This window comes from Poecilia latipinna, unplaced genomic scaffold (assembly GCF_001443285.1).
Source record: "Poecilia latipinna isolate Pla-1442-1.1 unplaced genomic scaffold, P_latipinna-1.0 Scaffold385, whole genome shotgun sequence".
Classification (NCBI taxonomy): domain Eukaryota; kingdom Metazoa; phylum Chordata; class Actinopteri; order Cyprinodontiformes; family Poeciliidae; genus Poecilia; species Poecilia latipinna.
In genome coordinates, this window is record NW_015113001.1 from 207,298 (window position 1) to 232,632 (window position 25,335).

General features: G+C 44.1%; 3 protein-coding genes across 5 annotated transcripts; 1 reads left to right on the forward strand and 2 right to left on the reverse strand.

The window, feature by feature from the left end:
* Nucleotides 1-624: 624 nt before the first annotated feature.
* rnf183 (ring finger protein 183) lies at nucleotides 625-3,435 on the reverse strand. Its single transcript, XM_015036905.1, has 2 exons — nucleotides 3,305-3,435; nucleotides 625-2,292 (listed from the first exon to the last, which is right to left on the reverse strand). Exon 2 carries the CDS (start codon nucleotides 2,267-2,269, stop codon nucleotides 1,343-1,345), a length of 927 nt encoding a protein of 308 aa, XP_014892391.1. The 5' UTR covers nucleotides 2,270-2,292; nucleotides 3,305-3,435; the 3' UTR covers nucleotides 625-1,342.
* A 322-nt stretch (nucleotides 3,436-3,757) lies between these two features.
* Nucleotides 3,758-19,117, reverse strand: dhx16 (DEAH (Asp-Glu-Ala-His) box polypeptide 16). 2 transcript variants are annotated; one of them, XM_015036898.1, is made up of 21 exons: nucleotides 18,880-19,115; nucleotides 17,857-18,059; nucleotides 17,522-17,757; nucleotides 16,926-17,106; nucleotides 16,791-16,847; nucleotides 16,459-16,713; nucleotides 16,156-16,389; nucleotides 14,552-14,743; nucleotides 14,277-14,387; nucleotides 14,086-14,201; nucleotides 13,286-13,496; nucleotides 12,545-12,643; nucleotides 11,739-11,891; nucleotides 11,411-11,551; nucleotides 10,025-10,187; nucleotides 9,815-9,933; nucleotides 8,962-9,029; nucleotides 8,712-8,874; nucleotides 8,058-8,219; nucleotides 6,432-6,605; nucleotides 3,758-4,303 (listed from the first exon to the last, which is right to left on the reverse strand). In XM_015036898.1, the coding sequence occupies exons 2-21, from the start codon at nucleotides 18,052-18,054 to the stop codon at nucleotides 4,175-4,177; spliced, it is 3,162 nt and encodes a 1,053-aa protein (XP_014892384.1). In that variant the 5' UTR covers nucleotides 18,055-18,059; nucleotides 18,880-19,115; the 3' UTR covers nucleotides 3,758-4,174. The 2 variants fall into 2 exon arrangements, with proteins under 2 accessions (XP_014892384.1, XP_014892385.1); XM_015036899.1 differs by lacking the exons at nucleotides 3,758-4,303; nucleotides 6,432-6,605 and adding an exon at nucleotides 6,612-7,651 and having other exon boundaries at nucleotides 18,880-19,117.
* A 799-nt stretch (nucleotides 19,118-19,916) lies between these two features.
* LOC106950214 (lysosomal thioesterase PPT2-A-like) lies at nucleotides 19,917-25,165 on the forward strand. 2 transcript variants are annotated; one of them, XM_015036914.1, is made up of 9 exons: nucleotides 19,917-20,155; nucleotides 21,320-21,473; nucleotides 22,865-22,960; nucleotides 23,054-23,158; nucleotides 23,242-23,325; nucleotides 23,653-23,737; nucleotides 24,059-24,113; nucleotides 24,464-24,629; nucleotides 24,701-25,165. In XM_015036914.1, exons 1-8 carry the CDS (start codon nucleotides 19,994-19,996, stop codon nucleotides 24,605-24,607), a joined length of 885 nt encoding a protein of 294 aa, XP_014892400.1. In that variant the 5' UTR covers nucleotides 19,917-19,993; the 3' UTR covers nucleotides 24,608-24,629; nucleotides 24,701-25,165. The 2 variants fall into 2 exon arrangements, with proteins under 2 accessions (XP_014892400.1, XP_014892399.1); XM_015036913.1 differs by having other exon boundaries at nucleotides 24,464-25,165.
* The last annotated feature ends 170 nt before the right edge of the window (nucleotides 25,166-25,335 follow it).

Here is a 25,335-nt window from a genome sequence, read left to right on the forward strand (position 1 = left end):
TTCTTCAGTAGGATGTTGATCGTAGAAATGCTACAAAGCTTAAAGATCCAAAGAATTATATAAAAAAAATAGATTTAAACAAACAATACTGTTGTGGAAATTTAATGGACTTTTTGTGTTTTAGTTGACAATTTGTTTAGCCAGAGTGCAGACCCCTGGTTTAACCCAAACTACTAAATTAACTAAAATAATAAAATATCCCTTCCTTTAGGTTTAAAATTTTCTGATTATTTTTTTTCCACCAGAGCAAAAATGGACAGCAGCTGATTTTCAGAGCTACACTCACAATCTGCAACAGAGCGGCAGAAAAAGAAACAAATCTAGATGTTGCAATGGTCTAGTCAAAGTCCAGACCTGAAGGTAGCTGAAATTAAAAGGACTTCTGTTTATTTCGGGTGTTGTTCCTGTAATGTGGGATCTGATTTGGATGCCCGGATGTTTCCTGACATTCCTGCATGCTCTCTGTTGCCCTGAGTTATGGACCCGGCATCAAGCAGCGGGTCGGCATGTGGTGGAACCAGCTGGTCCACCTGGACCCGTCTCAGCTGGTGTGCTTTCACCACTAGATGGTGTCCGGTGTCATGGTTCTGGGAAGTGACAGATAAAATAACTCAGATTCTCCTGGAAACGTTTGAATAGAAGCAGTTTTATTGAATCTGATGCCTGTCAATATCTGTACATGATTTCTGTTTAGAGTTCCGGGTATAAATAAGGAGGTTTAAGTGCTTCGCATGTTCTGGAGTCGATTCTCCTCCTGATTCTGTTTCACATTCAGGTTCTGTCAGTGGAAAGTCGCTGAGAGACGCAGTCAAAAACCAACCAGTAATTATCCATTTTCATAAGAGAAAATGTTACAGTTTTACATTCATTCATTTATAAATGTCACAGTTTCAAAGTAGATATTTAATTAGCTAATTATTTAGCTTTCTAATTAAATATTTAGCTTGGAACAACATTTTTAGTTTGAAGTTAAATATTTAATTTGCTAACTAAACAATGAGCCTGAACAACAAGGTGAAAAGATGACTGAAAGATTCATTTCCATATTTTCTCTTGTGATGGTTAAATAATAAATTATTGCTGTTAATTTTTCAATGTATTGTCACAGATGGAACCCCATATCCTTCACATTCAGCCTGGAGAAACGCCGCCATCTTGCTCTTCCTCATTCCTTCACCGCTTCAAACCTGTAGTAGAATCTCAGAGTGGTCCTTCCTGACCCCTTAGGGGTCAAAGTTCTTCATGCTTAGCCGGGAAAAAAGCCTCCATCTTGTTCTTCCTCATTCCTTCACCGTTTCACACCCGGAGTAAAACCTCAGCGCACCCCTCAGGCCCCGCCCCCTCAGGGTGAGTCCGGTTCAAAGTTCTCGCTGCTCTCATGTGAGGAGGAGCCGGTAAAGTTCCCGCTGGGTCTGCTGAGTATGGGAACTCTGGGGATGATGACGAAGGCTAGGATGCCCACCATCATCAGCGCCACGGTGATGGTGATGATGGACGCCACCACGGCGTAGTAGCAGCGGTCGGAGTGGAACAGGCGCCGCATGCGGCCCCTCATCCTGCTTGGTGGTCTGCCCACGTCCACCATGGTGGGCGGGGCGCTGCCCTCCTCTGCAGCGGCCAAGTCGGCGCCCTGGGCGGCCGCCGGCGGGGCATGGTGCTTCTTGACGGGCAGGTTGATGGCGGCGGGCTTGGCGGCGGGGAGCGGGTGCTTCAGCAGCAGCCGGCCCTTGCTGCGCTGGAAGCGGACGGACAGCGCGCGGCGCATGTCGGCCGGCAGGCGGCCGATGATGTCCTGGTTGTTGCCCAGGCGGGGCAGGTCGCGGCCGTGGGGCAGCTCGGTCAGGACGCGGCACACGGGGCACGACAGCGTCTTGATCTCTGGCGACGTGACGTTGATGCGTGCCAGGCACTCCAGGCAGAAGGTGTGACCGCAGGCCAGCAGCTTGGGCGTCTTGAAGACGTTGTCATAGGAACAGAAGCACACGGCGCACTCCGTGTCGCCCAGCATGTCCACGGGGGGCGTGTCCCGCCGCTCCGTGCCCTTCCCGTCCCGCCGCTGGGTCTCCTCGCTGCGGCCCCGCCGGCGCCGGTCACCGTGGTGATGCTCCCGCCTCCTCCCTCGCTCCGAGTCACTGCTGCGGGAGCGCCGCGCCTTCTGGGGCCGGTCCTTCTGGGTGGGAGCCGGCTGGCCCGGTTTAGGCTTGACGTTCTGGGGCATCCTGGGCCCCCGGAGCCCCTCGTCTCGGGGCCCCTGGTCCCGTCTGCTCATGATGGCTCTCCTTCACCAATCAGCTGTGGAGGACAGAACGCTGAGTTAGGGAATGCTGCAGCGCCGGCTCATGGTGACGAAGCACACAGGTGACTAATGAAGGCCTTTTGTTTTCCTTTCACTAAACTTTCTCAGGGACCTGCTGGTTCGGTTAGAGGACGTTCCACCAGCAGATCAAACTCTGTTTCCAACATGAAAACAGGAAGTCATATAACACAAAATATTACGAAGTATTTCTGTCTGGTTCCTAACGCACATGACATGAGACAGAACTAATTAAAAGGGAACTATTTTATTTGTCAATAATTCCCTAATATTCACAATAAAGTCCTGTTTCCACTGGTAGATTAGTTTCTTTTATGGAAAACAAGTCTTATCAGTGAAACAACTGCCAGGGGATCAAAACGGTTCACAGGGTTTGTCCAGGCGCTGAAATCCTTGAATTTCATTCAGATGTTTGAAAGTCGAAACAGCTTCAAACTGAACCGTTCTGTAATAAAGTTAAATGTAACATTTGTTTACAGTTTTATGGTTTATTTTAAAATAAAAATAAATTGTGTCTGTACTTAAATCAGATTAAATTGTTGTCTTAGTTAGAATTATAAAGACTATTTCTATTTTCTGAAAGCCAGAAAACTTGAGAACATTTTTAGAGCTGGTTTTGTAACAGCGAGGTGTGTAAGGGTGTGTTGGAGGCATTTCAGAACAAAATGTTGTTCTATTTCAGTTTGTCTGCTCCCTGCTGTAGAGTCCCATCATATTATTAATAACAGTAATAAAAATATCAAAGCACTGAATGGAAACTGCTTTATTTCACTTGGATTATTTTTATATCTAAGGTGAAAAGTTTAAAACTTTTAAAAATGTTTTCCTGCGAAGCGTTTGAACCGTGTTTTTATGAATATTGAGGAATTATTGACTTAAGCTCATATGTGTGTGAAGTTACGTGTCAGTTGGTTCTGTTTGTTTGCAGAAGAAATTAGGCAGAAATCCTCAGCAGTGTTGCAGTGTGGTGTGCAGGTTGGTTATTCTGACCTGATAAGTCGGAAAAGGTCCGATCCGGTGCTCCAATCTGCTCCGGGCGCTCAGGTAATCCTGCTGCGACAACTGGGATCAAAAAACTTCATCACTGAGTAAAGAAAGCCCAGCGGTTCTGACCCGAACTGACAAACCTGGGCTCTTATCGTCTTCTTCACACCCTGGTCTCTCTCTGCCTGTCGCTCGCCCGCCCTCCCTCCCTCGCCGTGTTCTGGTCAGACCGGTCCGACCAGCTGCAGCTCAACCAGGACGTTCGGCCAGAAAACGCTCGGTTCTCCTTCCTGCAGAATAAATGTGATGAGACTCACCTGATCCGATACGAGGCGCCAGAGCTGAAAGAGAGTTCCAGCAGAGCTGCAGCGCATACCCGTCATACCTCAGAACCGGAGCAGAACCAGAGCAGAACTGCCTCAGCGCCTCCACATGACCAACACACACTCAGAGCCGTTGTCAAACATCACTCTCTTTAATTCTGCACAGTGTTTTGGGTCAAGTGTTGACACAGAACCCAGAGCTGGGTGTGTTTGACCAGAACCTTTAACCTGTTTACGTCTGAAAACATCAGAGGAAAACAAATCACCATAAACTTTATGAGCTCAGATAAACCGTAACCTACTTCTGCACAACCCAGTTCTGTATGCATTCAGGTCCGTTAATGAGTCTGAGGGGCGTTCAGGTGCAGCAGGAAAAAGCACCGACTGTCCGTCTGGTTTATCATTAAACCCGTCCATAAGCCTGGCCCGGTTCTTCCTCCATGACAGGCTCAGCAGCTTTACAGCTCAGATAGTCCAGATGTGTGAGCGTCAGCCCAGCTCCTCCCGGGCCCCCAGGGGCCTCAGCCCAGCTCCTCCCGGGCCCCCAGGGGCCTCAGCCCAGCTCCTCCCGGGCCTTGCCCTGCTTCCGGGGCATCTTCTTGCTGCTGCTGTCCTCCAGCTCTTTGCTCTTGTAGTAGTGAGGCGCCACCTCCAGCAGCCAGCCGCTGTCGATCTCTATCACCTGTTGGCACAGCAAGGAGCTGGATCAGAACCGAACCGCTGGGTTCTGATCCAAACCAACCCGATTCTGATCTGAGCCACACCGCTGGGTTCTGTTTGCAACCAGAACCTTCTGGTGGGTCAAACAGGCAGAATCAAAATGGATCTGAATATTAAAAAGCCCCAGAGAGGGTTGTTTAACATTCATATTTATGTTAAAAACATAAGTAAAAGTTTTACCTTCCACACAATTTTCCCTGCGTGTCTGCAGCGCTCTCTGAACAGCAGTCATTACATACATGTCTGTATAAAAGCCTTTTAAATGAAGTTATTAAAGTAATGTTTTGAGCTTTTGACGCAGTTTTAATGTTTTCATTTCCTCCATGGGAGGAGCTGGGAAGCTAAGCAGGAAAGAAACAACGTTTCATTCAGTGGATATTTATAGTCATTCTTAATGAATGGAGGATGGAGGAAATGGGATCGGTTTGTTGAATCCTGTCCGTCATGTTTGTTTTTCTCACATTCAGGTAAAGAATCGCTGCTGTGAGCTGCAGGCAACAGCCAGCTCAAAGGTTCAAGTTGAAACTGTCAGTTATCAACACATCTCTGGAGTTCAGGAGCGTTTTTATCGCTGAGTGACTCAAAGGTCAGATTACAGGAACGTGAGTGAAATAAAGACCTTCAGGGAGCCTGGAGAACTGAAGATGGAGGCCGACTGAACAGATTACAGAGCTGATGAATCTGATTTCACTGATGTGTGTGAGTAGGCCTGTCGCAATAAACAATAAATCAATTAATTGCACAATAAATGAAAGTTATTGACCTCATTTTAATTTATCGGCTTTATCGTTTCTTCCTGCCTTTTTCTCTTTCTCTTGATGGCACTGAATGGAAAAAGGCTCAACTCGGTGCTCTGCACTGACCCTCCCTTCCTCGTTTCCTCAGTGTAATGTCCAGCTCACACTACACGATTTTAGAATCGCCGGCCCATTTTCAAAACCTGACATCCCACATTAACTGATTAACACCTACCTAAGATCGTAGGTGTTGGGTTCGATCGGGCCGTGTGGGGTCCAGCCACACGGCAAGAGCAACGTCAAACACAAGAACCGATTTCTCTCACCGATATTCAGATTTCAGACAGAAAATCCCATCAAAATCCTCTATATCAGCTGTGAATTTAGAGTAAACAGACACGGCTGCTGATGTAGATGCAACAGCGATAGTTTGTGATCTTATTTTAATCGATTAAATATGTAACTAAAAGAAAAGGCGTTGGGTAATACTGCAGAAGCAATTAAGCTCTAACTGCTGTCCTTGTCATTTCTGCAGACGTTCTCTGCATGAAATGTTGAATAAACATTAATGTTGTTTCCACATATCACCTCCGACGTCCGCTTGACTTTGGGTTGCGCCGTGCCAGCTGTTAGGGATTCCCCTCCTGCTTCGCCCTCAGAAAACACGAAGGGGAATCTGTGCTTTCTGACTGGGTACGGGTCACATTCAACAGGCTGCCTTCTCGCTCCCAGTCGGGGAAAACCCCACAGGCTGCAGCGATAAACTGGCCAAGACAATCCAACATGTTGAATATGCCCGATTTAGATTGGAGCGGTCCCGACGTTCTGGACCCGATCCGTCCTAACACACCACACACTGTAGTGTGGTTGTCATATGGGGAAAATCAGGGCAAAAAACCCATTGTGTTGTTTGGACTGGAGTGATATGCTCATCCCCTCCATCTAAATCTAATGATTATTGGAGGGCAGGACAGTATACAGACTTCATAATCTGCACTCTCATGGTTGAATGTAGCATTTATTCCCATTTTGGTTTTATGTCGTTGAGTTTTTTGTTAATGGAGGCTGAGAGTCCATTTTATTTTTGGTTGTTCTGTTAACCAGTTCCAGTTTTAAATGTTGTTTTGAAAATAAAGTGCATCTATTTTTGGCAGGATATTGCTTGCATTATCATGTTATTACCATTAAATCAGTTTAAAATGGTCTTCAAACAATATTATCGTTTATAGCAATACTTTCTGAAACAATTTGTTATGGTGTCAGGCCTAGGAGGCATTAAGCTTCCTGCCTTCCTGCCCGCTGGCTGCAGGGTGTGTTGTTTACATTCCAAACATGCAGCAGAGCTGCCGTCACCTGTCTCATGAACTCCTTGGTGGTGAAGACGAGTTCGTGGTAGATGAGCCAGCGCGGCTGCTCCTCGAACAGCGAGCTGTTGGGATGGACGAACACCGTCTGCTGGTGCTTCACCGTCCGGTAGCCGCCCTTACTGAGCCGCGCCGTGTGGTAGAAGTACCCAGCCGTCACCGCCTGCCGGGGACACAGGGGCCATCAGGGTCAAAGGTCATCAGGCAGGGACACAGAGGATGACATTCAATATGAGAGAGACATTTAGAGGTTCAGTTTGTGCTGCTGCTTTCCACAGGACACAAACAGAAACAGCAGCCAAGTTAAAAACGGGTCCATCAGGTTTAATTCTCACTGCAGAATGAAATAAACAACAAGCACAAATATTTAAATCATCCCGTCAAACAAACAGATCCGACATTTGCTTTTTATTCAGCAACTTTTTCAGGAAACGACGGTGCCGGAAAATCTGGTCCAAAGTTCTGGGAACTTATTTCCTGCTTAAATCTGAACTTTGACCCCTCTCTAAAGTTAATAAAAGTATCCCGTTCAAAGCAGGGATTTTACAGCTCTTTTCCTGAGTCACTGTTTCATGCAAAAGTATGCAAACAGCGTCCGAGTCCCGTCTGACGAGTCTTTATCCTGCCATCTGTTGTCCTGGCGACAGGGCAGCTGCTGCTTTTAGCCGTGTTATATTATCTGTGTGAGCCACATCCAGTCTGTTGTTCCTTTTATACTTTAAATTCAATCATAAAAGCAGAAGAATATTCTAAGTTTTACTGACACTGTGGCAACCTGCCCCACCTTACTGCAGGCTGCAGCTGTTAGTAAAACATCCTAATAAATAAAATGTGAACGCTGACGCCTCTCTGAAGTCTCCAGAGTCTGAATCTGTTGGTATTTTCTGAATTCAGAAATCTAAGAAAGGAAAAGCTGCAAAGTGTTTCAGTGATTGTTGAGCTGTGACGAGACGGACAGAAACACTCCGTCCATCCCTGCTGTGGTTGAGGTTGGGCCCGCCGGTCCAACACACCCGGCACCGCCTCAGATAAGCTGAGGTGTCGGTTCCTCTGTTTGCTAGCAGCTCAGCTCTTCTGGTTCTCTCTGAGATTCGCCTCCTGAAGTCGCAGTTTTGTTCTGTGAATGAACCCGACACCTTCGGTTCCAGGAGGCCTGAGCAGCTTCCAGGGATCAGGATTAGAAAAGGCGTGAAGGAGTTTATTCATCTGCTGAAGCAACAGAAAACAGACCTGAACAGGAAGGTTTTCATTTGGGCCGAAAACGTCAGAGGCTCAAATTCACACATTGACTCACAGAAATCATTTATTAAACACTGTTTATGTTCATGATGGAGAGAATGACTGATGAAGCTCTGTGAAGAGCTAAGATAGAAAACTGTAGATTCCAACTGCTGCTCAGAGATCGGACCGGCGCTCCATGAACAGTTTCCCTGTTGAGTCTTTGTGAAAGAACCCAGGAAACCCGAGAGGATTTTTAGGAAAGTGAACCTTTTGTTTTGCAGATTTTATCTGGAGGAGACGTCAGCGAGAAAACAGAGCAGGACACGTTTTGTTCCTCATTTCAGACGGCAGGGAAACGCTGTGGAAGGACGACCGCTCTGTGAGCAGGACTGACCTTACGGATGGGGACGTTGTCCCCGCTGCAGCTGACCACCTCCACCTCGATGCGCTCCATCAGACCCTCCAGCTGGTCCCGGACGTCCCGGGCTCGCCTCATGGAGCGGAACTGGATGAAGTTCTCGTAGCACCACTGGGTGGAGAAGCCGCTCTCCACCCACTGGGGACGAAGCAGAGCGGGACACAGCTTAGAGACAGAACCAGCAGAACCAACAGAACCAGCAGAACCAACAGAACCAGCAGAACCAACAGCTGTCCGGACCACACGTCTGGACTGAGATCCTCTGAGACTTGAAACCAAACAGCTTTAATTCAGAGAAAAAGGATCGTTTAGAAGAACAGAATTCATGTTTATGGAGCTCTGGCTGCATACAGCTACCTAAAAATTAATAGTCACTGTTATTGTTATAATGACAGTACCACAAAATACTGTGATAAACTGTAAGGTCATGTTATCAGTTCTTCAGAACTGTCCTGGCTGTGTCCAGTCTGGCCTGTTTGTTCCTGAGGCTCATGAATGATTTGAATCTTGCAGTGAACATCTGGATTTTTCTCAGAGCTCGTCTGCAGAGCGGATTCTGCTCCAGTGGGACATGGCGGATCGATGCAGCTCGCGTTTTTAACGAGCAGCGTCGCCCGGGTTACCGCTCACCTGTGTGTAGACGTTGAGCAGCACCAGGTGGTCTCCGCCCGGAACCACGAAGTTCATCCTGGCGTTGTCGGCGTGCACCACCTTGTCTTTGGGCCGGTAGAAGATGGAGTTGTTCACCGACAGCATGGCGGCGATGGTCAGCACTTCCTCTGAACACTTGTACCTGGAAACCATGGAAACGAGATTTATCAGCATGATCATGTCTGATTTAACTCTTCCTCATAGTGAGAAGTGAAGCTGTGCCACTCACTGCTCTGAGGCCAGGATCATTTTACTCAGCATGGGATCCACTGGTAACTCGGCCATTCTGCGACCCAGCTGGAGCAGAACCAAAACAACCGGCTTCAGTTCAGATAAACACTCCCTCAGTCATCAGTGATTAACGAAGACAGCCGGCCGGCCGGGAAACGCCGAGTCATTCCTCCATGTGAGGAAGTCAGTGACTCAGCAACACGTGACAAACACCAGGTATAGAAACATGCACAAGATCCAGATGGAGCTGGTTCTGTTAAATGTGGAGATAACGGATGAACCTGAACGCATCACCAACATCTGATGCCTTCAGGTTGAGAATGCAGTTACTCTGAGCCTCCTTCGCTTGATTCACTTCATCATAAATGTGTTTCCACAACACTGCAGACATACTTCTAACTATTTATGATTATTGCACAGGTAAGGTGATAAAGTTCTGATTCCTCTTGGGAATAAAAAAAAAACCTGACCTTTGACTTTTGTTTGGCCTCCAGGTGTCAGTAATAAGACAATAAAAGCTGAAAAGCATTGATCAGTGCATCACGTGTCACTTCCTCCCATTCAGGGACTGTTTATCATTATGAGCTGCATGTTGACACCTGATCATGGTAAACATGCAGCAACGCTCAGCTCGGGGCGCTACGGCGACGCTCAGCTCGGGGCGCTACGGCGACGCTCAGCTCGGGGCGCTACGGCGACACCTCAGCTCGGGGCGCTACGGCGACGCCGCAGTTGTATTAAGAATAGTTTTGTATTGCAGGTTTAGAAGTAAGTGGTAACGTGGGTTTTTCTGGTACGGTGCCATACGCAGCGCTACGCAGTGAGCTGAGATAAAACGTGAAGGACTGAACCTTGGTGAGCTCCCCCAGGTGGTTGAGGGCTCCCAGCGCGTACAGCTGCTCCAGAGCCAGCACCAGGGTCTCATGGGGGGGCGGGTCCATGAAGTCAAAGTGAATCAGGTCGTTGATTCCTGCACAGACACACAGCAGTGAGCTGGGAGGGCTGCGGTGGGCCAACATGGCCGCGGCGGGCCAACATGGCCGCCGTCTCCTCAGACTGACCTAAACTCTTGAGCAGCAGCACCACGTTGCCCAGGTTGGTCCTCTGGATCTCAGGGATCGTCGTCTCCTCCATCTCGTGTTTGAAGGCCCAGGCTGTGTAGAGGCGGAAACATTTCCCAGCAGCCACTCTGCCCGCCCGCCCTGCTCTCTGATTGGCTGAAGCCTGACAGCAGGAGACACATGATTATTAACCAACCACAGCAGAAAATAAACATAAAACTGAATCAATAACATCATTTCATGGAGTTGCCATGTTGGTTTCTATGGTAACGTTTTTGAACAGAGATCAGGACACACAGAAAGTGTCAGCAGGTGTGTGGACAAACTTCCTGTCTGATTCCTCCTGATGCTTAGGATTTTGTTAAGCACACCAGTCTCTGCTGCAGTAAAACAGACCCACAACATGATGCTGCCACCTCTGTGCTTCACTGTGAGCTTCCTCCTTCTCCTCCAAACACAATGATGCTCATTATGACCAAACACTTTTCACATGTTGATGTTTTTCAGCTGCAGATCATCGTTTGCCTCAAATGATGGAGCGTTCACTGATGGAATGTTGTTATCGCATTTCAGGCAATAAAATGTTGATTTTCTTTAAAAAAATGAACGGAATATTTGCTTATTTTCAGTTTTTTATGCATTTCAAACATTGTAAATGGCCTAAAGAAAAATGTGTGGTGTGCCATTTTGAGCCCAACCACTCAATCATCAGAATGACTTCAGGTTTTTGTCTCAGAGGTTATTTATAATTTTTTATTTCCTGTTGCTTTTGGAGCCGTGGTTTCTTCCAGCCCAGTTGGTACCGGATCCGTTTCGCTGTGGATAGAAGAAGCTTCAGCAGGATTTTCTGCAGCTTCTGGAAACAGGAGCTGACCATGAAGCAGACCTGTGGAGGAACACGGCGCTCGGCCTGATGGCTTCAGATTGTTTCATGTTGTCACACCTTAAAATACAAACATCCACAGCTGAGCCTGCAGGTAACTCAGATTAATCCATCAGAAACTGTGAAATCCCCAAACAGGAACAGTTTCATTGAATTTAATGTTGGAGACAAAAAGACTTTGTTTTATGCAGCGTATGCAAATATCTGCCTTTAACTCCATAAATATAAACGTTCAGCATGAGTTTAGCGCACACTGTGGGGAACAGTGAGGACAGAGCAGAAACAGCTGTTTTGTATTTGGCGGCTGCAGCTGCAGTTACATCCAACAAATTTCTATAATTTGTTTTATAGAAACTTCACAAGAGTCTGTAACACTCCTGATCTCCATCAGAGCAGCTTCCTCATAAAGATAAAACCATAACAGTTAGAGCTTCTCCAGTAAACCCTCCTCTGACGGAAAGCTGCAGCCGGTTAAACATTAAGAAGAGCAGAGCTTCCTGTACCCTGGAGCAAGGCGTGACAATGAGCGACTCCATGCCCGTGCGCGCGTTGTAGCTCTTCTGTTTGCAGAAGCCGGGGTCGATGACGTAGATGATGCCGTCTATGGTCAGAGACGTTTCTGCGATGTTGGTGGCCACCACCACCTGGGAGTGGAGAGACCAGACAGGAAGTGGAGGTTAGCGCTCTGACCCACAGCTTCACTGCAGAGCTGTTCCAGCTCACAGCAACTCGTCTGGGAAGAGGTATTGCTCTTCTGTTTCCTGGGATGAAACTTTACACTCTGTGACTTTCTGGGTGGAAAGCCTCGGCGTTCCGAGGAGACGGACTCACCTTCCGGGCTCCAGGAGGAGTCGGGCTGAAGATCTTGGCCTGCATGTCGGACGGCAGGTTGGCGTAGATGGGCAGGACGACCAGCTCAGCGATCTTTGACCCCAGACGCCTGCATCTCTCCTGCAGCATCTCGCAGCACGCTTCGATCTCCTCCTGCAAAACCCACAGGAGGAGTTGGTTCCTCTTACAGCAGGAAGCAGAGATGCAGTTTGATCCATCACAGATACTTTAAAAACTTCCTGAGCGTTTAATCGAATTAAAAATATGGAAATATCAGTGAAAAAGGAACAAACTTTGAATTGTTAATCCGTTTCTGACCTGCAGTTTATTAATACAGAAACTATAAAACAATAACATAAGCTCCCAGAATGAGGAGAGGATCCATGTTGACACACGACACAAAGCGGTAAGCAGAAAGGAGAGAGGCTCACAAGTTTTCAACCGTAAACAGCAGCTCATATTTTCCTCACTGTTTAGAGTGGCACAGGTGCGTTTCTAATACCAACACCTTCCTGTGGACAGTCACGCTGATGCTGGTTCAGATGGCCGCACACAACAGCGCCACCTACTGATCAATGCTTCCAACGCAATGCTAACTATAAAAACAGATCCATAAGCAATAAATCTGCTGCATACAGCAGAGTCATTTTACTTTCCTATTATCTTCTGAAGTGAAAAGTATTCATACCTTCTGGAACCAACTGGAAGCATTTCACATTTTGTGAAGCAGAAAAAAAAGATCGTTTTGTTTTCTGGATATTTTACAGATAAAATTCCTGCTGCTTGATGTTTGGCAGAAAGCGAACCTGTCCGGTGAGGAAGACCAGGATGTCTCCAGGAGGCTGGGTGACGTGAATCTGCAGCACTGAAACCACACAAGCATCCAGGTAATCCGCCTCCGGAGCCTACACACACACACACACACACACACACACACACACACACCACGACAGTCAGTCCACAGAGGCTTTTCATGTTAACTGTTTTACATCCAATTAAAGGAGCAAAAGGTCAAGAAGACGTCACTGAGATCACAGGTACAAAAAACATTTTATATACAGAAAAACACTTGAAACAACAGATAAATAGAAGTAGAGTTGTGTTATGTGCATTAATATGGTAATAGATGTCACATTATTCCATAATCTAAGCCAGACTAAAACAGCAGAGTCTTGAGGAACCCCACGAGATTTTGTTAGCTCAGATTAAGAACTGAACTGCCAAGTGACAAAGTTTAATTTAGTTTATTTTGAATATTATTGGAAAATAAAAATAAACTAAGCATATAAACAATGATGAAGAAACACATTAAAGTGCAGCTTTCTGAAACGTTCAGAATGAAGTAGGAAGGAAAAAAGAATAAAACAACAAACTGATTGTAGAACTGAGTACATTTCTGAACCAACAGGTTAACTTTGTTATGAGGGCGAAATCTAGAACCGCTAAAGAATTTCAAAAAGTCTGTTTTCCAATAATCAGGAAGGAGAAAATACTCAATTTTAGATTTTCAGAATAAATCTGTTTCTAAAAATAAACCGGTGACTTACTTTAGTGTAGAAAATGTCGACAGGGAATCTCCTGCCAGGAATCCTGAACACCGGAGCGTCGTCGAAGAAGCAGGAAAATCGCTCCGTGTCCAGCGTGGCGCTGGCCACCAGAACCTTCAGGTCGGGTCGGAACCGAGCGATGTCTTTGATGAGGCCGAACAGGATGTCGGTGTGGAGCGTTCGCTCGTGGGCCTCATCGATGATGATCACACTGCAGAGGGAACCGGACCAACAAAACCGATAAACCAGGGCCACAGAGAGCAGATCTTATTTTTTATTTTAAAAAAGTTCATTTATTGTGCATTTTTAGTAATGGGAGCTCTACCAAAAGTATATATGTTTTCCTTATTATCCATAGTTTCCTAGATTTTTGGGGTCGACTGTTTTTTTTGTCCAGAAAAAAAACCTTGAATCTGATAAGAACCAGATTTGTGTTGCCGTTTCTTTAAATGCTGTAATCAGACACTTTTAATGAGCCGAGTCTGCCTTCAGTAAACGTCACCTAAAGGGAAACAAACCACATGGATAATTCAAGGAAAATACTGTTTCCTGAAGCTAGAAACCCAGTTCAACACTGACCTTAAGCTACATAAAAAAGTAAGATTAAAACATAAATCACTCCACGAGACGTAAATGGACACATTTGGTCCAAAGAACTGACTTAAAATCACACTTTCATATACTTGGCTCCCCGTCCAGGAGCTAGAAGTGAATACATGATATAAAATGTTGCTCTGATGTCCATCTGGAGGTGAATGTGGATTTTTGGGACTTTATTTTGAAGTAATCGTCTCCTCTACCTGTAGCTGGCCAGGTCGGGTTCAGTCAGGAACTCTCGGAGCAGCATCCCGTCCGTCATGTACTTCAGCACGGTGCGTTCAGACGTGCAGTCCTCGAAGCGGATGCTGTACCCCACCTGCACGACACCACCAAATAAAAGGTTACAGGGACGGTTTGAACCCTGGATGCAGGTCCTAACCTCCGGGCTCACCTCGTTACCCAGCTTCACGCTCATCTCCTCGGCAACGCGAGCCGCCACAGACATGGCCGCCACCCGGCGGGGCTGCGTGCAGCCGATCTTCATCCCTCCTTTGGTGTAGCCCTGCAACAGAAGAGGCAGGTTTTTATCATTATTTTTCAATTAAGAATTCCCCCAAAAGTATATTTATCTGTGTATTTTTTTATCTCAGCTCTGCAGTAAAATGTGTTCATGTTGGCATTTGATGAAGGAAGACAATCAGTTAGATATTGATAGTGCAGACTCACGTCCTCCAGCAGGTACTGTGGGATCTGGGTGGTCTTCCCGGAGCCCGTCTCCCCCTCTATGACCAGGATCTGGTGCTCAGTGATGGCGGCCAGCAGGTCCTCCCTGTAGGGGAAGATGGGCAGGCTGCGGCGCACCTCCTGCATGGAGTGCTTCTTCAGCTCGGCCTGCGACAGCGCCGGCTCCGCCTCGTCCTGGACACACCGCCATGGAGCATGTTACCATGGTCACCATGGAGCACGTCGCCATGGAAATGCTTTAACACCAGACTGCTGCTACTGAATCTGAACCAGGTGAAGCTAAATCTGACACTAGATGAGATTTACAGACATAGAAGGTTTTTTATTTTTAATGCAAAATGTTTACAGTTATTGTAAAGTTTTGGCTTCATTACTGCCAGTATGTTTTAGAGTCTGTATACTCCAGTTAACAATAAATTGATTACTAAATCAGTAAGTCAGTTGACAATTATTCCAATAATCGATTCATCACAATAATGCAGAAAAAAGTAAAATGTAATATAAGATATTTGTGATTATGAGGTGGGCTGGGTGGGAAATTGATTTGATCAATTAATCACATTTTTTGTTTTTCAGGATTTTCTTTTTGGAAAATGTGGATTTTTCTCCACAGACGCTCCCCTTGTGTCTCAGAGTGATGTCAGCACGCCGAGGGCGGCCATCTTGATTTACAAGCCTGTTTTACAGCTTTATTTATTTGGACTTTGAATTCAAGTTACTCTACAAAGGACTATTAGGGTCGGGCAAAGATTTTCTCTTTTCAGTACAAGAATAAAGTTGTAGTAATACGATAATAAAGACCTAATATTTAGAGTAATTTTATGAGAACTCCAACTCAAAAAATAAATAATAATTCTCCAAGATTTTTCTTATTAAAATAATTTTTTCCTCATAATTTTAAGACAATTACATCTATATTCTGCTAATATCATGACTATGTTCTCTTAACAAAAAAATTCTCATAGCTGACCCTAAAACTCACAGCAGGGCTGATCGAAAATATTTGGTAATATTTGTAATTCCTTATTCAGAAAAGAATGCATGAAAAAAATTATAAAAATTTGAAATTGGATGTGGAATAAAAAGAATCAGAGATTTATATTTTTAAGTCATATTTAGCAGTAAATAAAGTTATAAATCGCTGCATAAATCAAATCAGCTTTAAATGACTCATAGTGAGTGAAATAAAACTCTGTGGAACCACAAATCCCAGAATGCACTGCTGCAAGCTGGTGAAGACTGACCTATAAAGTGCAGCGCCTGGTTCCTGCACATAAGGATGATTATTAGAAATAAATATTATTGATGTTGCATTTTGCTTGTTGTGATAAAATATTTGAAACCAAGTTATTTTAAACTGAGCTGCGGTGCCCTCTAGTGGACAGTCTGAGGAACCACAGTCTCATGTGTTCAGGTCAGAGGGTTGGCTGCTGTGAAGCCCCTTCCTGTCCTCTCCAGGTTTGGGTTCAAAGGTCAGTAAATCCTCTAACTGTAACCCTCCTGGATGTTTCTGGAAGCTTGTTGGATCATTAAAGCTTTAGGAAATGTTTTCCTGTCAGCCTGTGAGTGCTGCAGACGGGGCTGACCTTGTCGGAGCGCGTCCCCTTCATGGTGATGGCCGTGCTGACAAAGTCGATCATCTCCTCCTCCTCCAGAACCAGCTGGTACCGGTCCTGCTCCAGCTTCAGGCCCAGCTCGCGCTCCTTCCTGGCTCCGAAGCTGAGGGAGGCCGTCTTCAGCCGCTCCTCCTCCCAGCGGCCCTGCTCCCCCCCGAGCTCCATGGGGGCCTCGTCCAGCTCCAGATCCCTCTGGGGGACGTCCTGCAGGCGGGAGATGCTGGCTGAGCCTGGCTCCGTTTGCTAAGCCATGTTTTCAGACGCTCTGCTCACCTTGCTCCTCCTCTCCTCAGGCATGTAGTAGCGGTTCTTCCTCTCCTCCTGCTCCTTGGCCCCAGCCTGCTTGTAGTCCTTGGCCAGATCCCGGAGGGTCCGCTTGTACTCCAGCTCCCGCCTCTCGCGCTCCGTCAGCTCCTCCTTGGAGAACAGATACTCCTCGTCTATGATCTCCGCCTCCAGGTCCTCCAGCTTCTCCTCCTCTCTTTTCTTCAGATATTCCCAACGGGAACGCTTCCTCAGCTCCGGCAACTGAACGCAGAGAGAGAAACTTTACAACCCGGCTACAATCCAGAAAAACCCTAAGCTGACGATGTGATTCAACCAACCATGTTCCTCTGATCGTCTTCAGCCATCTTCAGTCGTTTCTGAGCTTCTTCATAGGCCTAAAGACAGAAGAAACAGAAGATAAAGCTTCCACCTGTAGGAGGCGCTGTTCCCTCTTTAAAAAAAGCTTAATCCACCTTTTTATCCGTCCGCTCAGCGATGTTCCGCGTCTTTTCTTTGTCTTTCTGCCTGACTCTCTGAGCGAAGGCGTCTCTCTCCTCGATGTCCAGCAGTCGCTCCCTCTCCTCCTTCTCCCACTCCTCTTCTTCTTCTTCTTCTTTCTTCACAGATCTGTGGTCCTCCAAGACAGAACCGCCCCTGAAGTGACAAGAACCAACCGGCTGTTCACAGCTGGAACTCAGTAAAATGTAAAAACTGTTTTTGTGCAACTTCAACACTGAAGTCTGATCGAGAACCGCACAGCATTCTGGGAGATGTAGGCAGAGGAAAGGCTTTAACTGCTTAACCTCTCACAGCACGCTAAGCTAGGTAAGGGGGAATCAACTAACTCACTCACTCTTTGGTTACCTAGCAACAACCTGTCGAGTAACTTGCGCAGCAGCCCATCATTAAAACATTGAAGTGGAGTGATCGTAAAAACAGGAAAGGTCACGCCACAGTTTGGAAATATTTCAGATATTTAAAACAAAAAACTAATCAATAATTAACAATATGGATTGATATGAAAGCAATATATCCAGATAGGTTTTCCAGACGCATCGTCCAGCTTTACCTCTTCAGCTTTTCATCGTCGCTCGACGACTCGCTGGCTTTCTTTTGTCTGATGTTCTTCCTCTTGCTTCCTTTGTCCTTGTCTTTCTTCTTCTTGCCTCTCTGTTTGTCAGCCGCCACCTCTTCGCCGCTGTCGCTGTCCTCCAGCAGCGTGTAGGTCCGGTTCTTCCGGTCCATCTCTATGGCCTGGCGCTCCAGGGCTTTGGACGGCTTCTCAACAACCTGCTGACGGGGAATCTGCCACACCACAGAGAAACGTTAGTGGTCCAAGTTTCATCATCAACCGAAAGACCTTGAACCCGATAGAGGAGCCATTAAGGTTTAGGAAGCAGGTACTTTTTCAAACAGTTCCTTTGCGAAGGCAGAGACGCTCTGGTCGATGTCGATTGTTCCCGTCTGCTCCAGGCGGCTCACCAGGTCCTCCGGGCTGGACGCTTTGCGAGCGATGCCAATCATGAACTGGGAGACGTATCTGTCGCTCAAGCCGAGGATGTCATGGAGACGGTCGTTCACCCACTGCTCCAGCTGGGCCATCGCACCTGGAGAAGAAACAGGCGGAGCAGAAACGGTTTAGTTTGGTCAGGAAGTAGAGACAGCAGCTCCAGAAACGACATATGAAACCTTCAGCATAATACGACCAAAAATAATAAGAAAAACCAGGAAATAAACACAACAAAAAAAAGAATAATAGGAAACTTACAATGAAAAAACAAGACAAACAATCTAGTTACAAAATATTTTCTCCAGACAAAACTCTAAACTTTTTCAGTTTTGTCTGTAAATTTGACTGTAAATTTTTTCAGGTTTAAATTTACAAAGTTTTAGTTTTCATAAAACCAGTTTGTAAAAAACTATAATCAAAGGAGTTAATTTTGAACTAAAGGTCAGGCAATTTAAAAAAGTACTAAATAAGCAAAGAAGAAGTTTTCACAGTGAAACTTTCCATTTCTGGAAAACGGCAATAAATTATTAATTTTTTCAGATTATTCCAAATTGAGGAGGATTCTGGGGAGAAACAGATGCTTCGTGTTTAAATTCACTTGGATTGAGAGACAAGGATATAACAGTTTTAATGAAATCTTTGACTTTTAGCCGACAAAGTTAAGCTCCTTATTATTGTGTTGTTTTTTTTTATCAGAAGTAAATACAGTTTATGGAAAACGTTAGAAAACAGCAACTGTCAATCTTGAACCAGGTTCAGAATAATGAAACTAGTCATTTTAGAAACTTTTAGTTTTTCTGCGCTTTTACTCAGAACAGCTTAGAAGGTTTAAACAGGTCAATTTTTCTTATTTAAGTTTATTCTATTTGTTATTTTTAGGTGAAAAGAACCAAAACAACATAAGCAGCTTCACTCACCGATTTCAAAACGATCCAACAACGTTATAATAGTTTAAAAAAAACCCTAATAAAATATTTTTTTCTATTGCAGGTAAGAGTTCAGAGTCTGAACGCTTAAAAAATACAAACTGCCGCCTGCAGCCATGGAAAAAAACTATTTCTGAACCTTTATTTTAAAGAAAACTCCCAACAAATTTAATTTGGTTAGCTTAGCTTAGCATGGGGCGCGCTACAGGGGAAACAGGAAACACGTGACTCTACTCTGCTAGGGTCACCAGCAGCGTTCACTGCCCCCTGTGGCCATATTAGGAACGACAACACGTTCAGAACCCTGTTCATATTAAAATGATTTATTTTAACAGTGCATTACTCTAAACCTCGGAGCTCCTAAGCTGAACTAATTCAATAAACAATAATAAAAAAGTAAGAGAGGCAAAAAGAGAGAAAAAAAATACATATAATTTTTGAAAGTCAATTAACGGTAAATTATATTTGGTGCATCTTATCTGCATTAGTGACCCTGTCAGCTCTACATACATACTAGCATTAAGACACTAACGTGTGTTTTTCTACAGAAAAAACAAAACAAAACATTTAGTTCGGATATTGAGAAATCGAAAGACTGATCTAGATTTGGAAAACAAATTAATCTCGTTTCCATATTAGCTTTGCATGATTTATCTTATTGCCACATTCAGGCTACCTGTTGGAGAAGAGAACAAACAAATATACATCATATAGTCACAGTACATATTTTATTTTATTTTTTTCAGTGGCTTTTTAACAATGTCGTATGTTTTCATTATCTGCAAGAAACGAGTTGAGATTATTTTATTTGCATAGTTTACTTGGCGTCACTTAAATTCAATAGTTAATTTCTAAGATTTAAATCGACAAAATGTTAACATGCTGCCGATTCTGGTTTTGTACGAGAAGCTTCATGTTGGAAACCGCAATGTTACAGAAGTGCTGAAGCGTTGCAGCGTGGCTGGCAGGGGTTGGCAATACGGATATTGCAAAGCAAGCACGCCTACCATCACAAAAAGGAGGGAACGTCTGAAAAAGCAAACAGTTCCTGATCAGGTCTCCTCCTGCCGCGGATCCTCCACCAGCGACCTGCGACCGGGTGGAGATGAGGGCTCCGCGGGCCAGCTGGGGGGCCCCGGCGGTGCTGCTGCTGCTGCTGCTGCTGCTGGCTTCAGGCTCCGCGCATGGATACAAACCTGTCATCATCGTCCACGGCATCCTGGACGGACCCGAACAGTTTAAACATCTCTCAGGCTTCATTAATGAGGTGGGACTCATCACCAGGTTACAGTTCAGAGTAACTCACTGAACGTTTTTAATCTAGATTAAATTACAGCTAGCTAAAATTTTGTAAATCATCTGATTCTATTTGCACACTTTATTGCACCTTTTTAAAGACATTTATCACTTTTTTTCTTCCTTTTTTAAATATTGTGCAAAAGTCTTGAGCCACCAGTTTGTTCAGTATTTTCTTTCCAAGCAGCCAGATTTCTTTCTACCTTTTGAATTTGACCTTGGACTTCTACATCTTATTTCCTTTGCACTTTGGTTTCTTAGAACCGGAACATTTTATTTTACATTTGCTGAATCTTTGAAGAGATAACATCTAAGACATTCAGCTTTGTAAAGATTCATGTGATCTGTAGAGTTTTTTGTATCAGAAACGTATCACAAAAACACAATTTGTTGAAAAAAAAAAACTTGACAGATGGAAATTACGATTTTAGCTATAAATAAATAAATAAATAAATAAATAAATAAATAAATAAATAAATAAATAAATAAATCCCAGAGGATGATGAGCTAAAGGATGATGCAGATTTATGTCAGGTATAAAATGTGACTTTCTGTGATTGGTGATGAGATCATTTGGATTACTAGTTTTGTTAACAAAAGAAGACTGAGTTCAGGATACAGCAAGACATTTAGATAGCAAATTATAACTTTATTATATGTTTTAGAACTTCTGTCAACCATTTATTATTCCAAGTTTTTTCAGTCATGGCAGAAAAAGTAAGTTTTAAACCATGTTAGCTTTTCTGTTGAACATCCACCATTTTTAATTCCACAAAATGTAGAAGAAAACCCCGTTATAGCTCAGATAGATGCCAAAGGAACATTGCAATCAAGTTCAGCTCATGAACTTCATAAAGTAAAAACTGCGAACAGTTTGAAGCACAGGTGGAGATTTCAGGCGAAGTGAAATCCAACCCGACATTTCAAACCCCTGATTTCTGTTCCTCTGTGATTTTCAATTCCTCACAGTGAGTTTTATTTCAGGGAGCGTTACTGGAAACATCTGGTGGTTGGTTGATAACACTCAGCTGAAGAACTGCCAGATTCATCTGTAATTACAGATTTATGGAGTAACAATTTTTGTTTTAAATGGCTTGTTTCTCAGATTTATTTATTTTTACTGATTTGCATCCAGGTGCATCCAGGTACGGAGGTGCAGATAATCAGTCTGTTCAACAACTGTAAGAGCATGAAGCCGTTGTGGATTCAAGTCCCAGAGTTCAGGAAGGTCATCGAGAAAATCATGACCGCGCGTCCTGAGGGAGTCCATGTGCTGTGTTTCTCTCAAGGTGAGCAGACTCCAACCGTCAAACCGTCCTGAGGCAGGAGAAAAAGTGACGCTGAGTGAGCCAAAAATGGACAAAAAACATCTTTAATTTTAGCGTTTTCCAGGTCTAACCTATGAAATCAGTTTGTCCTTCCAACATCCACATCCACCCATCAGCTCAGCTACAACATGCAGCTGTAGACAATGGATGGATGAATGACTGGATTAGACCCTGAAAATTCAATGTTTTTTTCTGAATCAATGAAGATCAAACTCATGGGCTGAGTTAAGCAACTTGCTCCAAAAGTTCTTGAATCCCTCATTATTTAAGGATTATGAAACTTTATGGGTAACAAATACCACAGAATACATCGTCGTCATTTCATTCCTCCTCCAGCTGTATGTAATGTGTAGGCAGCGTTTTCTTCCACTCACTCTGCCTGTTGTAACTTGTTGGGTCCACAACGTTACCTGGAATTTCCCCTGGTCGTTAACAGACCTGATCACGTCGCCTCCGAATCTTTTTCTTGACAGTTCTTCAGAACATGGAAACAATTTTAACTTGTAGCTGGTTGGAAAAGCAGACCTGTAAATAAAAGCCCTAATTCATCTGCAGGTGTACAAATAAAACTGCTGTCGCTCTGGCCTGGTAAAGAAATCAGTCATGGCTATTTATTAAAGTTAGTTAATAAATAAAGTTGCTTTGGTTGGTTCTCCTCTCAAAGAAAACTGGAAACCTTTAATTTAATCTACAAAAAATAAAAACCAGTTGATTAGCATTAGTGTTAGCAGGAGTCTTTAGCATTGGTCTTAGCATGATGTTAGCCTTAGTGATAACAGAAACCTGTTAGCATTATGGTTAGCTGGAACCTTTTAGCGCATACATAAGAGTGATTGACATCCCTAAAGCCCCCGTCTTGGTAAATCTGTCAGGTTAAATATTAGCATAATCTGAAATCATCTGTCACCTCTGAGCTCTCCTGAACAAAACTATTAGATTATTTAGGCAGATTCAAGTTTAAAGCAAATCTTCAAGATGTTTCTTCTGACTGGCAGTAATATTAACGTTTTGAAGCTGACAGAGGATCTGTGGCTCAAGCTAAAGATAAGGGTGATGGTAATGAGGCTTTCCAACCTTAAGACTTGAATCTTACCACCAGAGGTAATCAGCTGGCCTACAGCCTGTAGCTGCAGCCTTGGTTCCTGAGAAATGAGTGTTTGTTGGGTCAGAACCAGCAGCGTCGGGACGCCTCCACCCTCTGGCATGCAGAGGTTCACAATGTGAGACCAACGTCTACTGTTTGTTTCTGTTAAATCTGCCACAATCATCCAGGTGAACTCATACTGGTAGCGACAGCCACAGACTACCATTATCTGACATTTGCCTAATTTAGTTGTTTTGACCTTTTTAAGGTGGTTTAGTCTGCCGTGCAGTTCTGTCTACGTCTCCAAATCACAACGTTCACACCTTCATCTCCCTGTCGTCACCCCTGGCTGGACAGTATGGAGGTCAGATGTTTGCTTCAGGGTTTGGGTGTCTTCTCTTCTTTTCTATTTAAAGGAAAATCAACTCAAGGCTGACAGGTCTGATGTTTTCCACAGACACAGATTACCTGAATTGGTTACCTGGCTGTGTAAAGAAGACCGCTTTTCTTTTCTGCTACAACAAAGTGGGGCAGCATTTTTCGTTTTGTGACTACTGGAACGGTAGGAGGGGATCAGGAACTCTGCATGAGCCTCTGTGTGAGCAGAACACAAAACCAACAATATGCTGCATTTTCTCTGTGCAGACCCTCACCACAGAGCCTGCTACCTGAAGGGCAACACCTTTCTGCCTCCGATAAACGGTGAAATACCTCACCAGCACCTGAAAGGTACTGAACCTTCTGCCTTCATGGCACCTTTGGTCTTTATTTCATTACTTAATGATGTTTTTATTCTCATAGACCCACCGTCTACAGGCAGACAGTGGGTCTGCCTGAACCCACACAGATGCTTAGAACAAATCAATGCATGGAGATGCTAAAACTTTCTGCAGCTGAACAGAAACAAAACTGGAGTTATTATCTTTAAAAGAGAGGAATCCATATTTTGTAGGAAAAGTAAAACATAATAGAGGCTGATTATATGACCTGTTTAGCTCCAGTGATATCCATGTAAAACACTTTTTTCTTATCAGCATCTGCACATCCTTCCCTCAGATTGGAGAGAAAACTTCCTGCGTATCAAGAAGATGGTGCTGATTGGAGGACCAGATGACGGCGTCATCACTCCATGGCAATCCAGGTTTTACCACTTTAAGAAATGCTTTACCTTTACAATTCATTACCTGGTCAATTCAGTGTCTCTGACAGGACAGCTGCCATGTTAGGCACCATCAGGAGCAGCTTACTCTGGTCCTCATTTAGATAAATGACATCTTGTGCATCAGATTTTCTATAGCAAACAGTTAGAAGTTTACAATTAAGGAACACATGTTGGTTTGGTGGGAACACAAAAACAGAGAAGTGGTTATTTTCAGTTTTCAGTTTGTCAACATGAAGTTTCGATCAAATTAGGTTTCAGAAGCTTTAGACAAGAAGTAATTGCTTCCTCTTTCCTGCGCAGCCACTTTGGGTTCTACGACTCTAACGAAGATGTTGTGGAGATGAGGAACCAGGCGGTAGGTGACCAGCTGGGGTTTTTCTGCATCCAGTTGATGTTTCTTCAACCTCTTTCAACTAAAGTCAATCTAGTGAGATAGAAAAGTCTGACAATAGAGTAAAATATCCTGTATGAGGACAGAAATTTGACATTTATGAGGATTAAGAGGTGCTGCGTCACCCCTGTCCCATTCCTGGAGGATAAACCTGGAGGTCCAGTCGATATCTGCTGCGTCATTTGGAGAATAACTTTCTGTGATTGGTTGGAGAACTTTAAGAAGAACAAACTTCAGTTGGAAAACCAGTCAGTTCAAATGAATTCAACGCTTTGATATTCATAAGTTTTGGTCTTCTTCTCTGCCTCTGACAGTTTTATAAAAACGACACGTTTGGACTGAAGACGCTGGACGCCCGCGGCGACGTGTCGGTGTGTGTTCAGTCCGGAGTCAAACACACAAACTGGCACAGCAACTTCACCGTGTTCAAAAACTGCATAGAGAAATGGCTCATATGAAATGACTCAGCAGCAACAAAGAGACGCTGGTTGGACGTTCGATTTGCTCCAAGATTATTTAAAACACGTCATCTTTAAGAACAGTTTTGCTAAAAGAGAAATTATGAAATGATTATGAGGCTCGACATGGAGAATGAGGTAAAATATTACAACCCAATAAGTAATTGTCCTTCTTTCCCCTGAAGTCTGTAAACACTTTAATATTTGTGTTGTTTAATTATTGCTCCCTATAACTTTAATATTCCTCCTTATGTTTCTACAGACATACCAGAAAAAGATTGCATATGTTAATGTGAAACTAATGTGTTATAAAAGAAAGTTTTAACTGAAACTTTAAGGGCCTTTACAGACATCCTCATTGTTTGCAGTCTATAATCTATTTTAATGTTACTCATACTCTCTTAATAATCTCAGGTTCTCCAGAAAGTTAAAATAATCAGATGGTATGTTATTTTATCATGTTTTTTTTGTTGTTGTTTTTTGTTCCAGTTTTATTGTAACACATGTTACAATAAAACATGTGTTACCAGACTTCTGGTATTAAAGAGTCTAAACGTGTAAAAAGTAGCATTTGGTTTATTTAGCATCTATGTTTTTGTAATCTGGCTATTATATTTTTGGAGTATTAATCCCAGGGTTTATTTTAAACTCGCCTATTTTTCCCCACATAATTATATGCTAAAATTAAATATCGACTGTTCATGCAGAGGCACAGTTTGAAGAACCCG

What these genes read in the sequence shown, in the direction of transcription:
- rnf183 (XM_015036905.1), bottom strand. Translation starts at nt 2,269, where the DNA reads ATGAGCAGACGGGACCAGGGGCCCCGAGACGAGGGGCTCCGGGGGCCC.
- dhx16 (XM_015036898.1), bottom strand. Translation starts at nt 18,054, where the DNA reads ATGGCCCAGCTGGAGCAGTGGGTGAACGACCGTCTCCATGACATCCTC. An exon ending in CAAAGGAACTGTTTGAAAAA is followed by an intron (nt 17,758 to 17,856) that starts GTACCTGCTTCC and finishes GTGGTGTGGCAG; the next exon opens with ATTCCCCGTCAGCAGGTTGT. An exon ending in TCGACATTTTCTACACTAAA is followed by an intron (nt 12,644 to 13,285) that starts GTAAGTCACCGG and finishes GTGTGTGTGTAG; the next exon opens with GCTCCGGAGGCGGATTACCT.
- LOC106950214 (XM_015036913.1), top strand. Translation starts at nt 19,994, where the DNA reads ATGAGGGCTCCGCGGGCCAGCTGGGGGGCCCCGGCGGTGCTGCTGCTG. An exon ending in GTTTTGTGACTACTGGAACG is followed by an intron (nt 23,159 to 23,241) that starts GTAGGAGGGGAT and finishes TTCTCTGTGCAG; the next exon opens with ACCCTCACCACAGAGCCTGC. An exon ending in TGGAGATGAGGAACCAGGCG is followed by an intron (nt 24,114 to 24,463) that starts GTAGGTGACCAG and finishes TGCCTCTGACAG; the next exon opens with TTTTATAAAAACGACACGTT.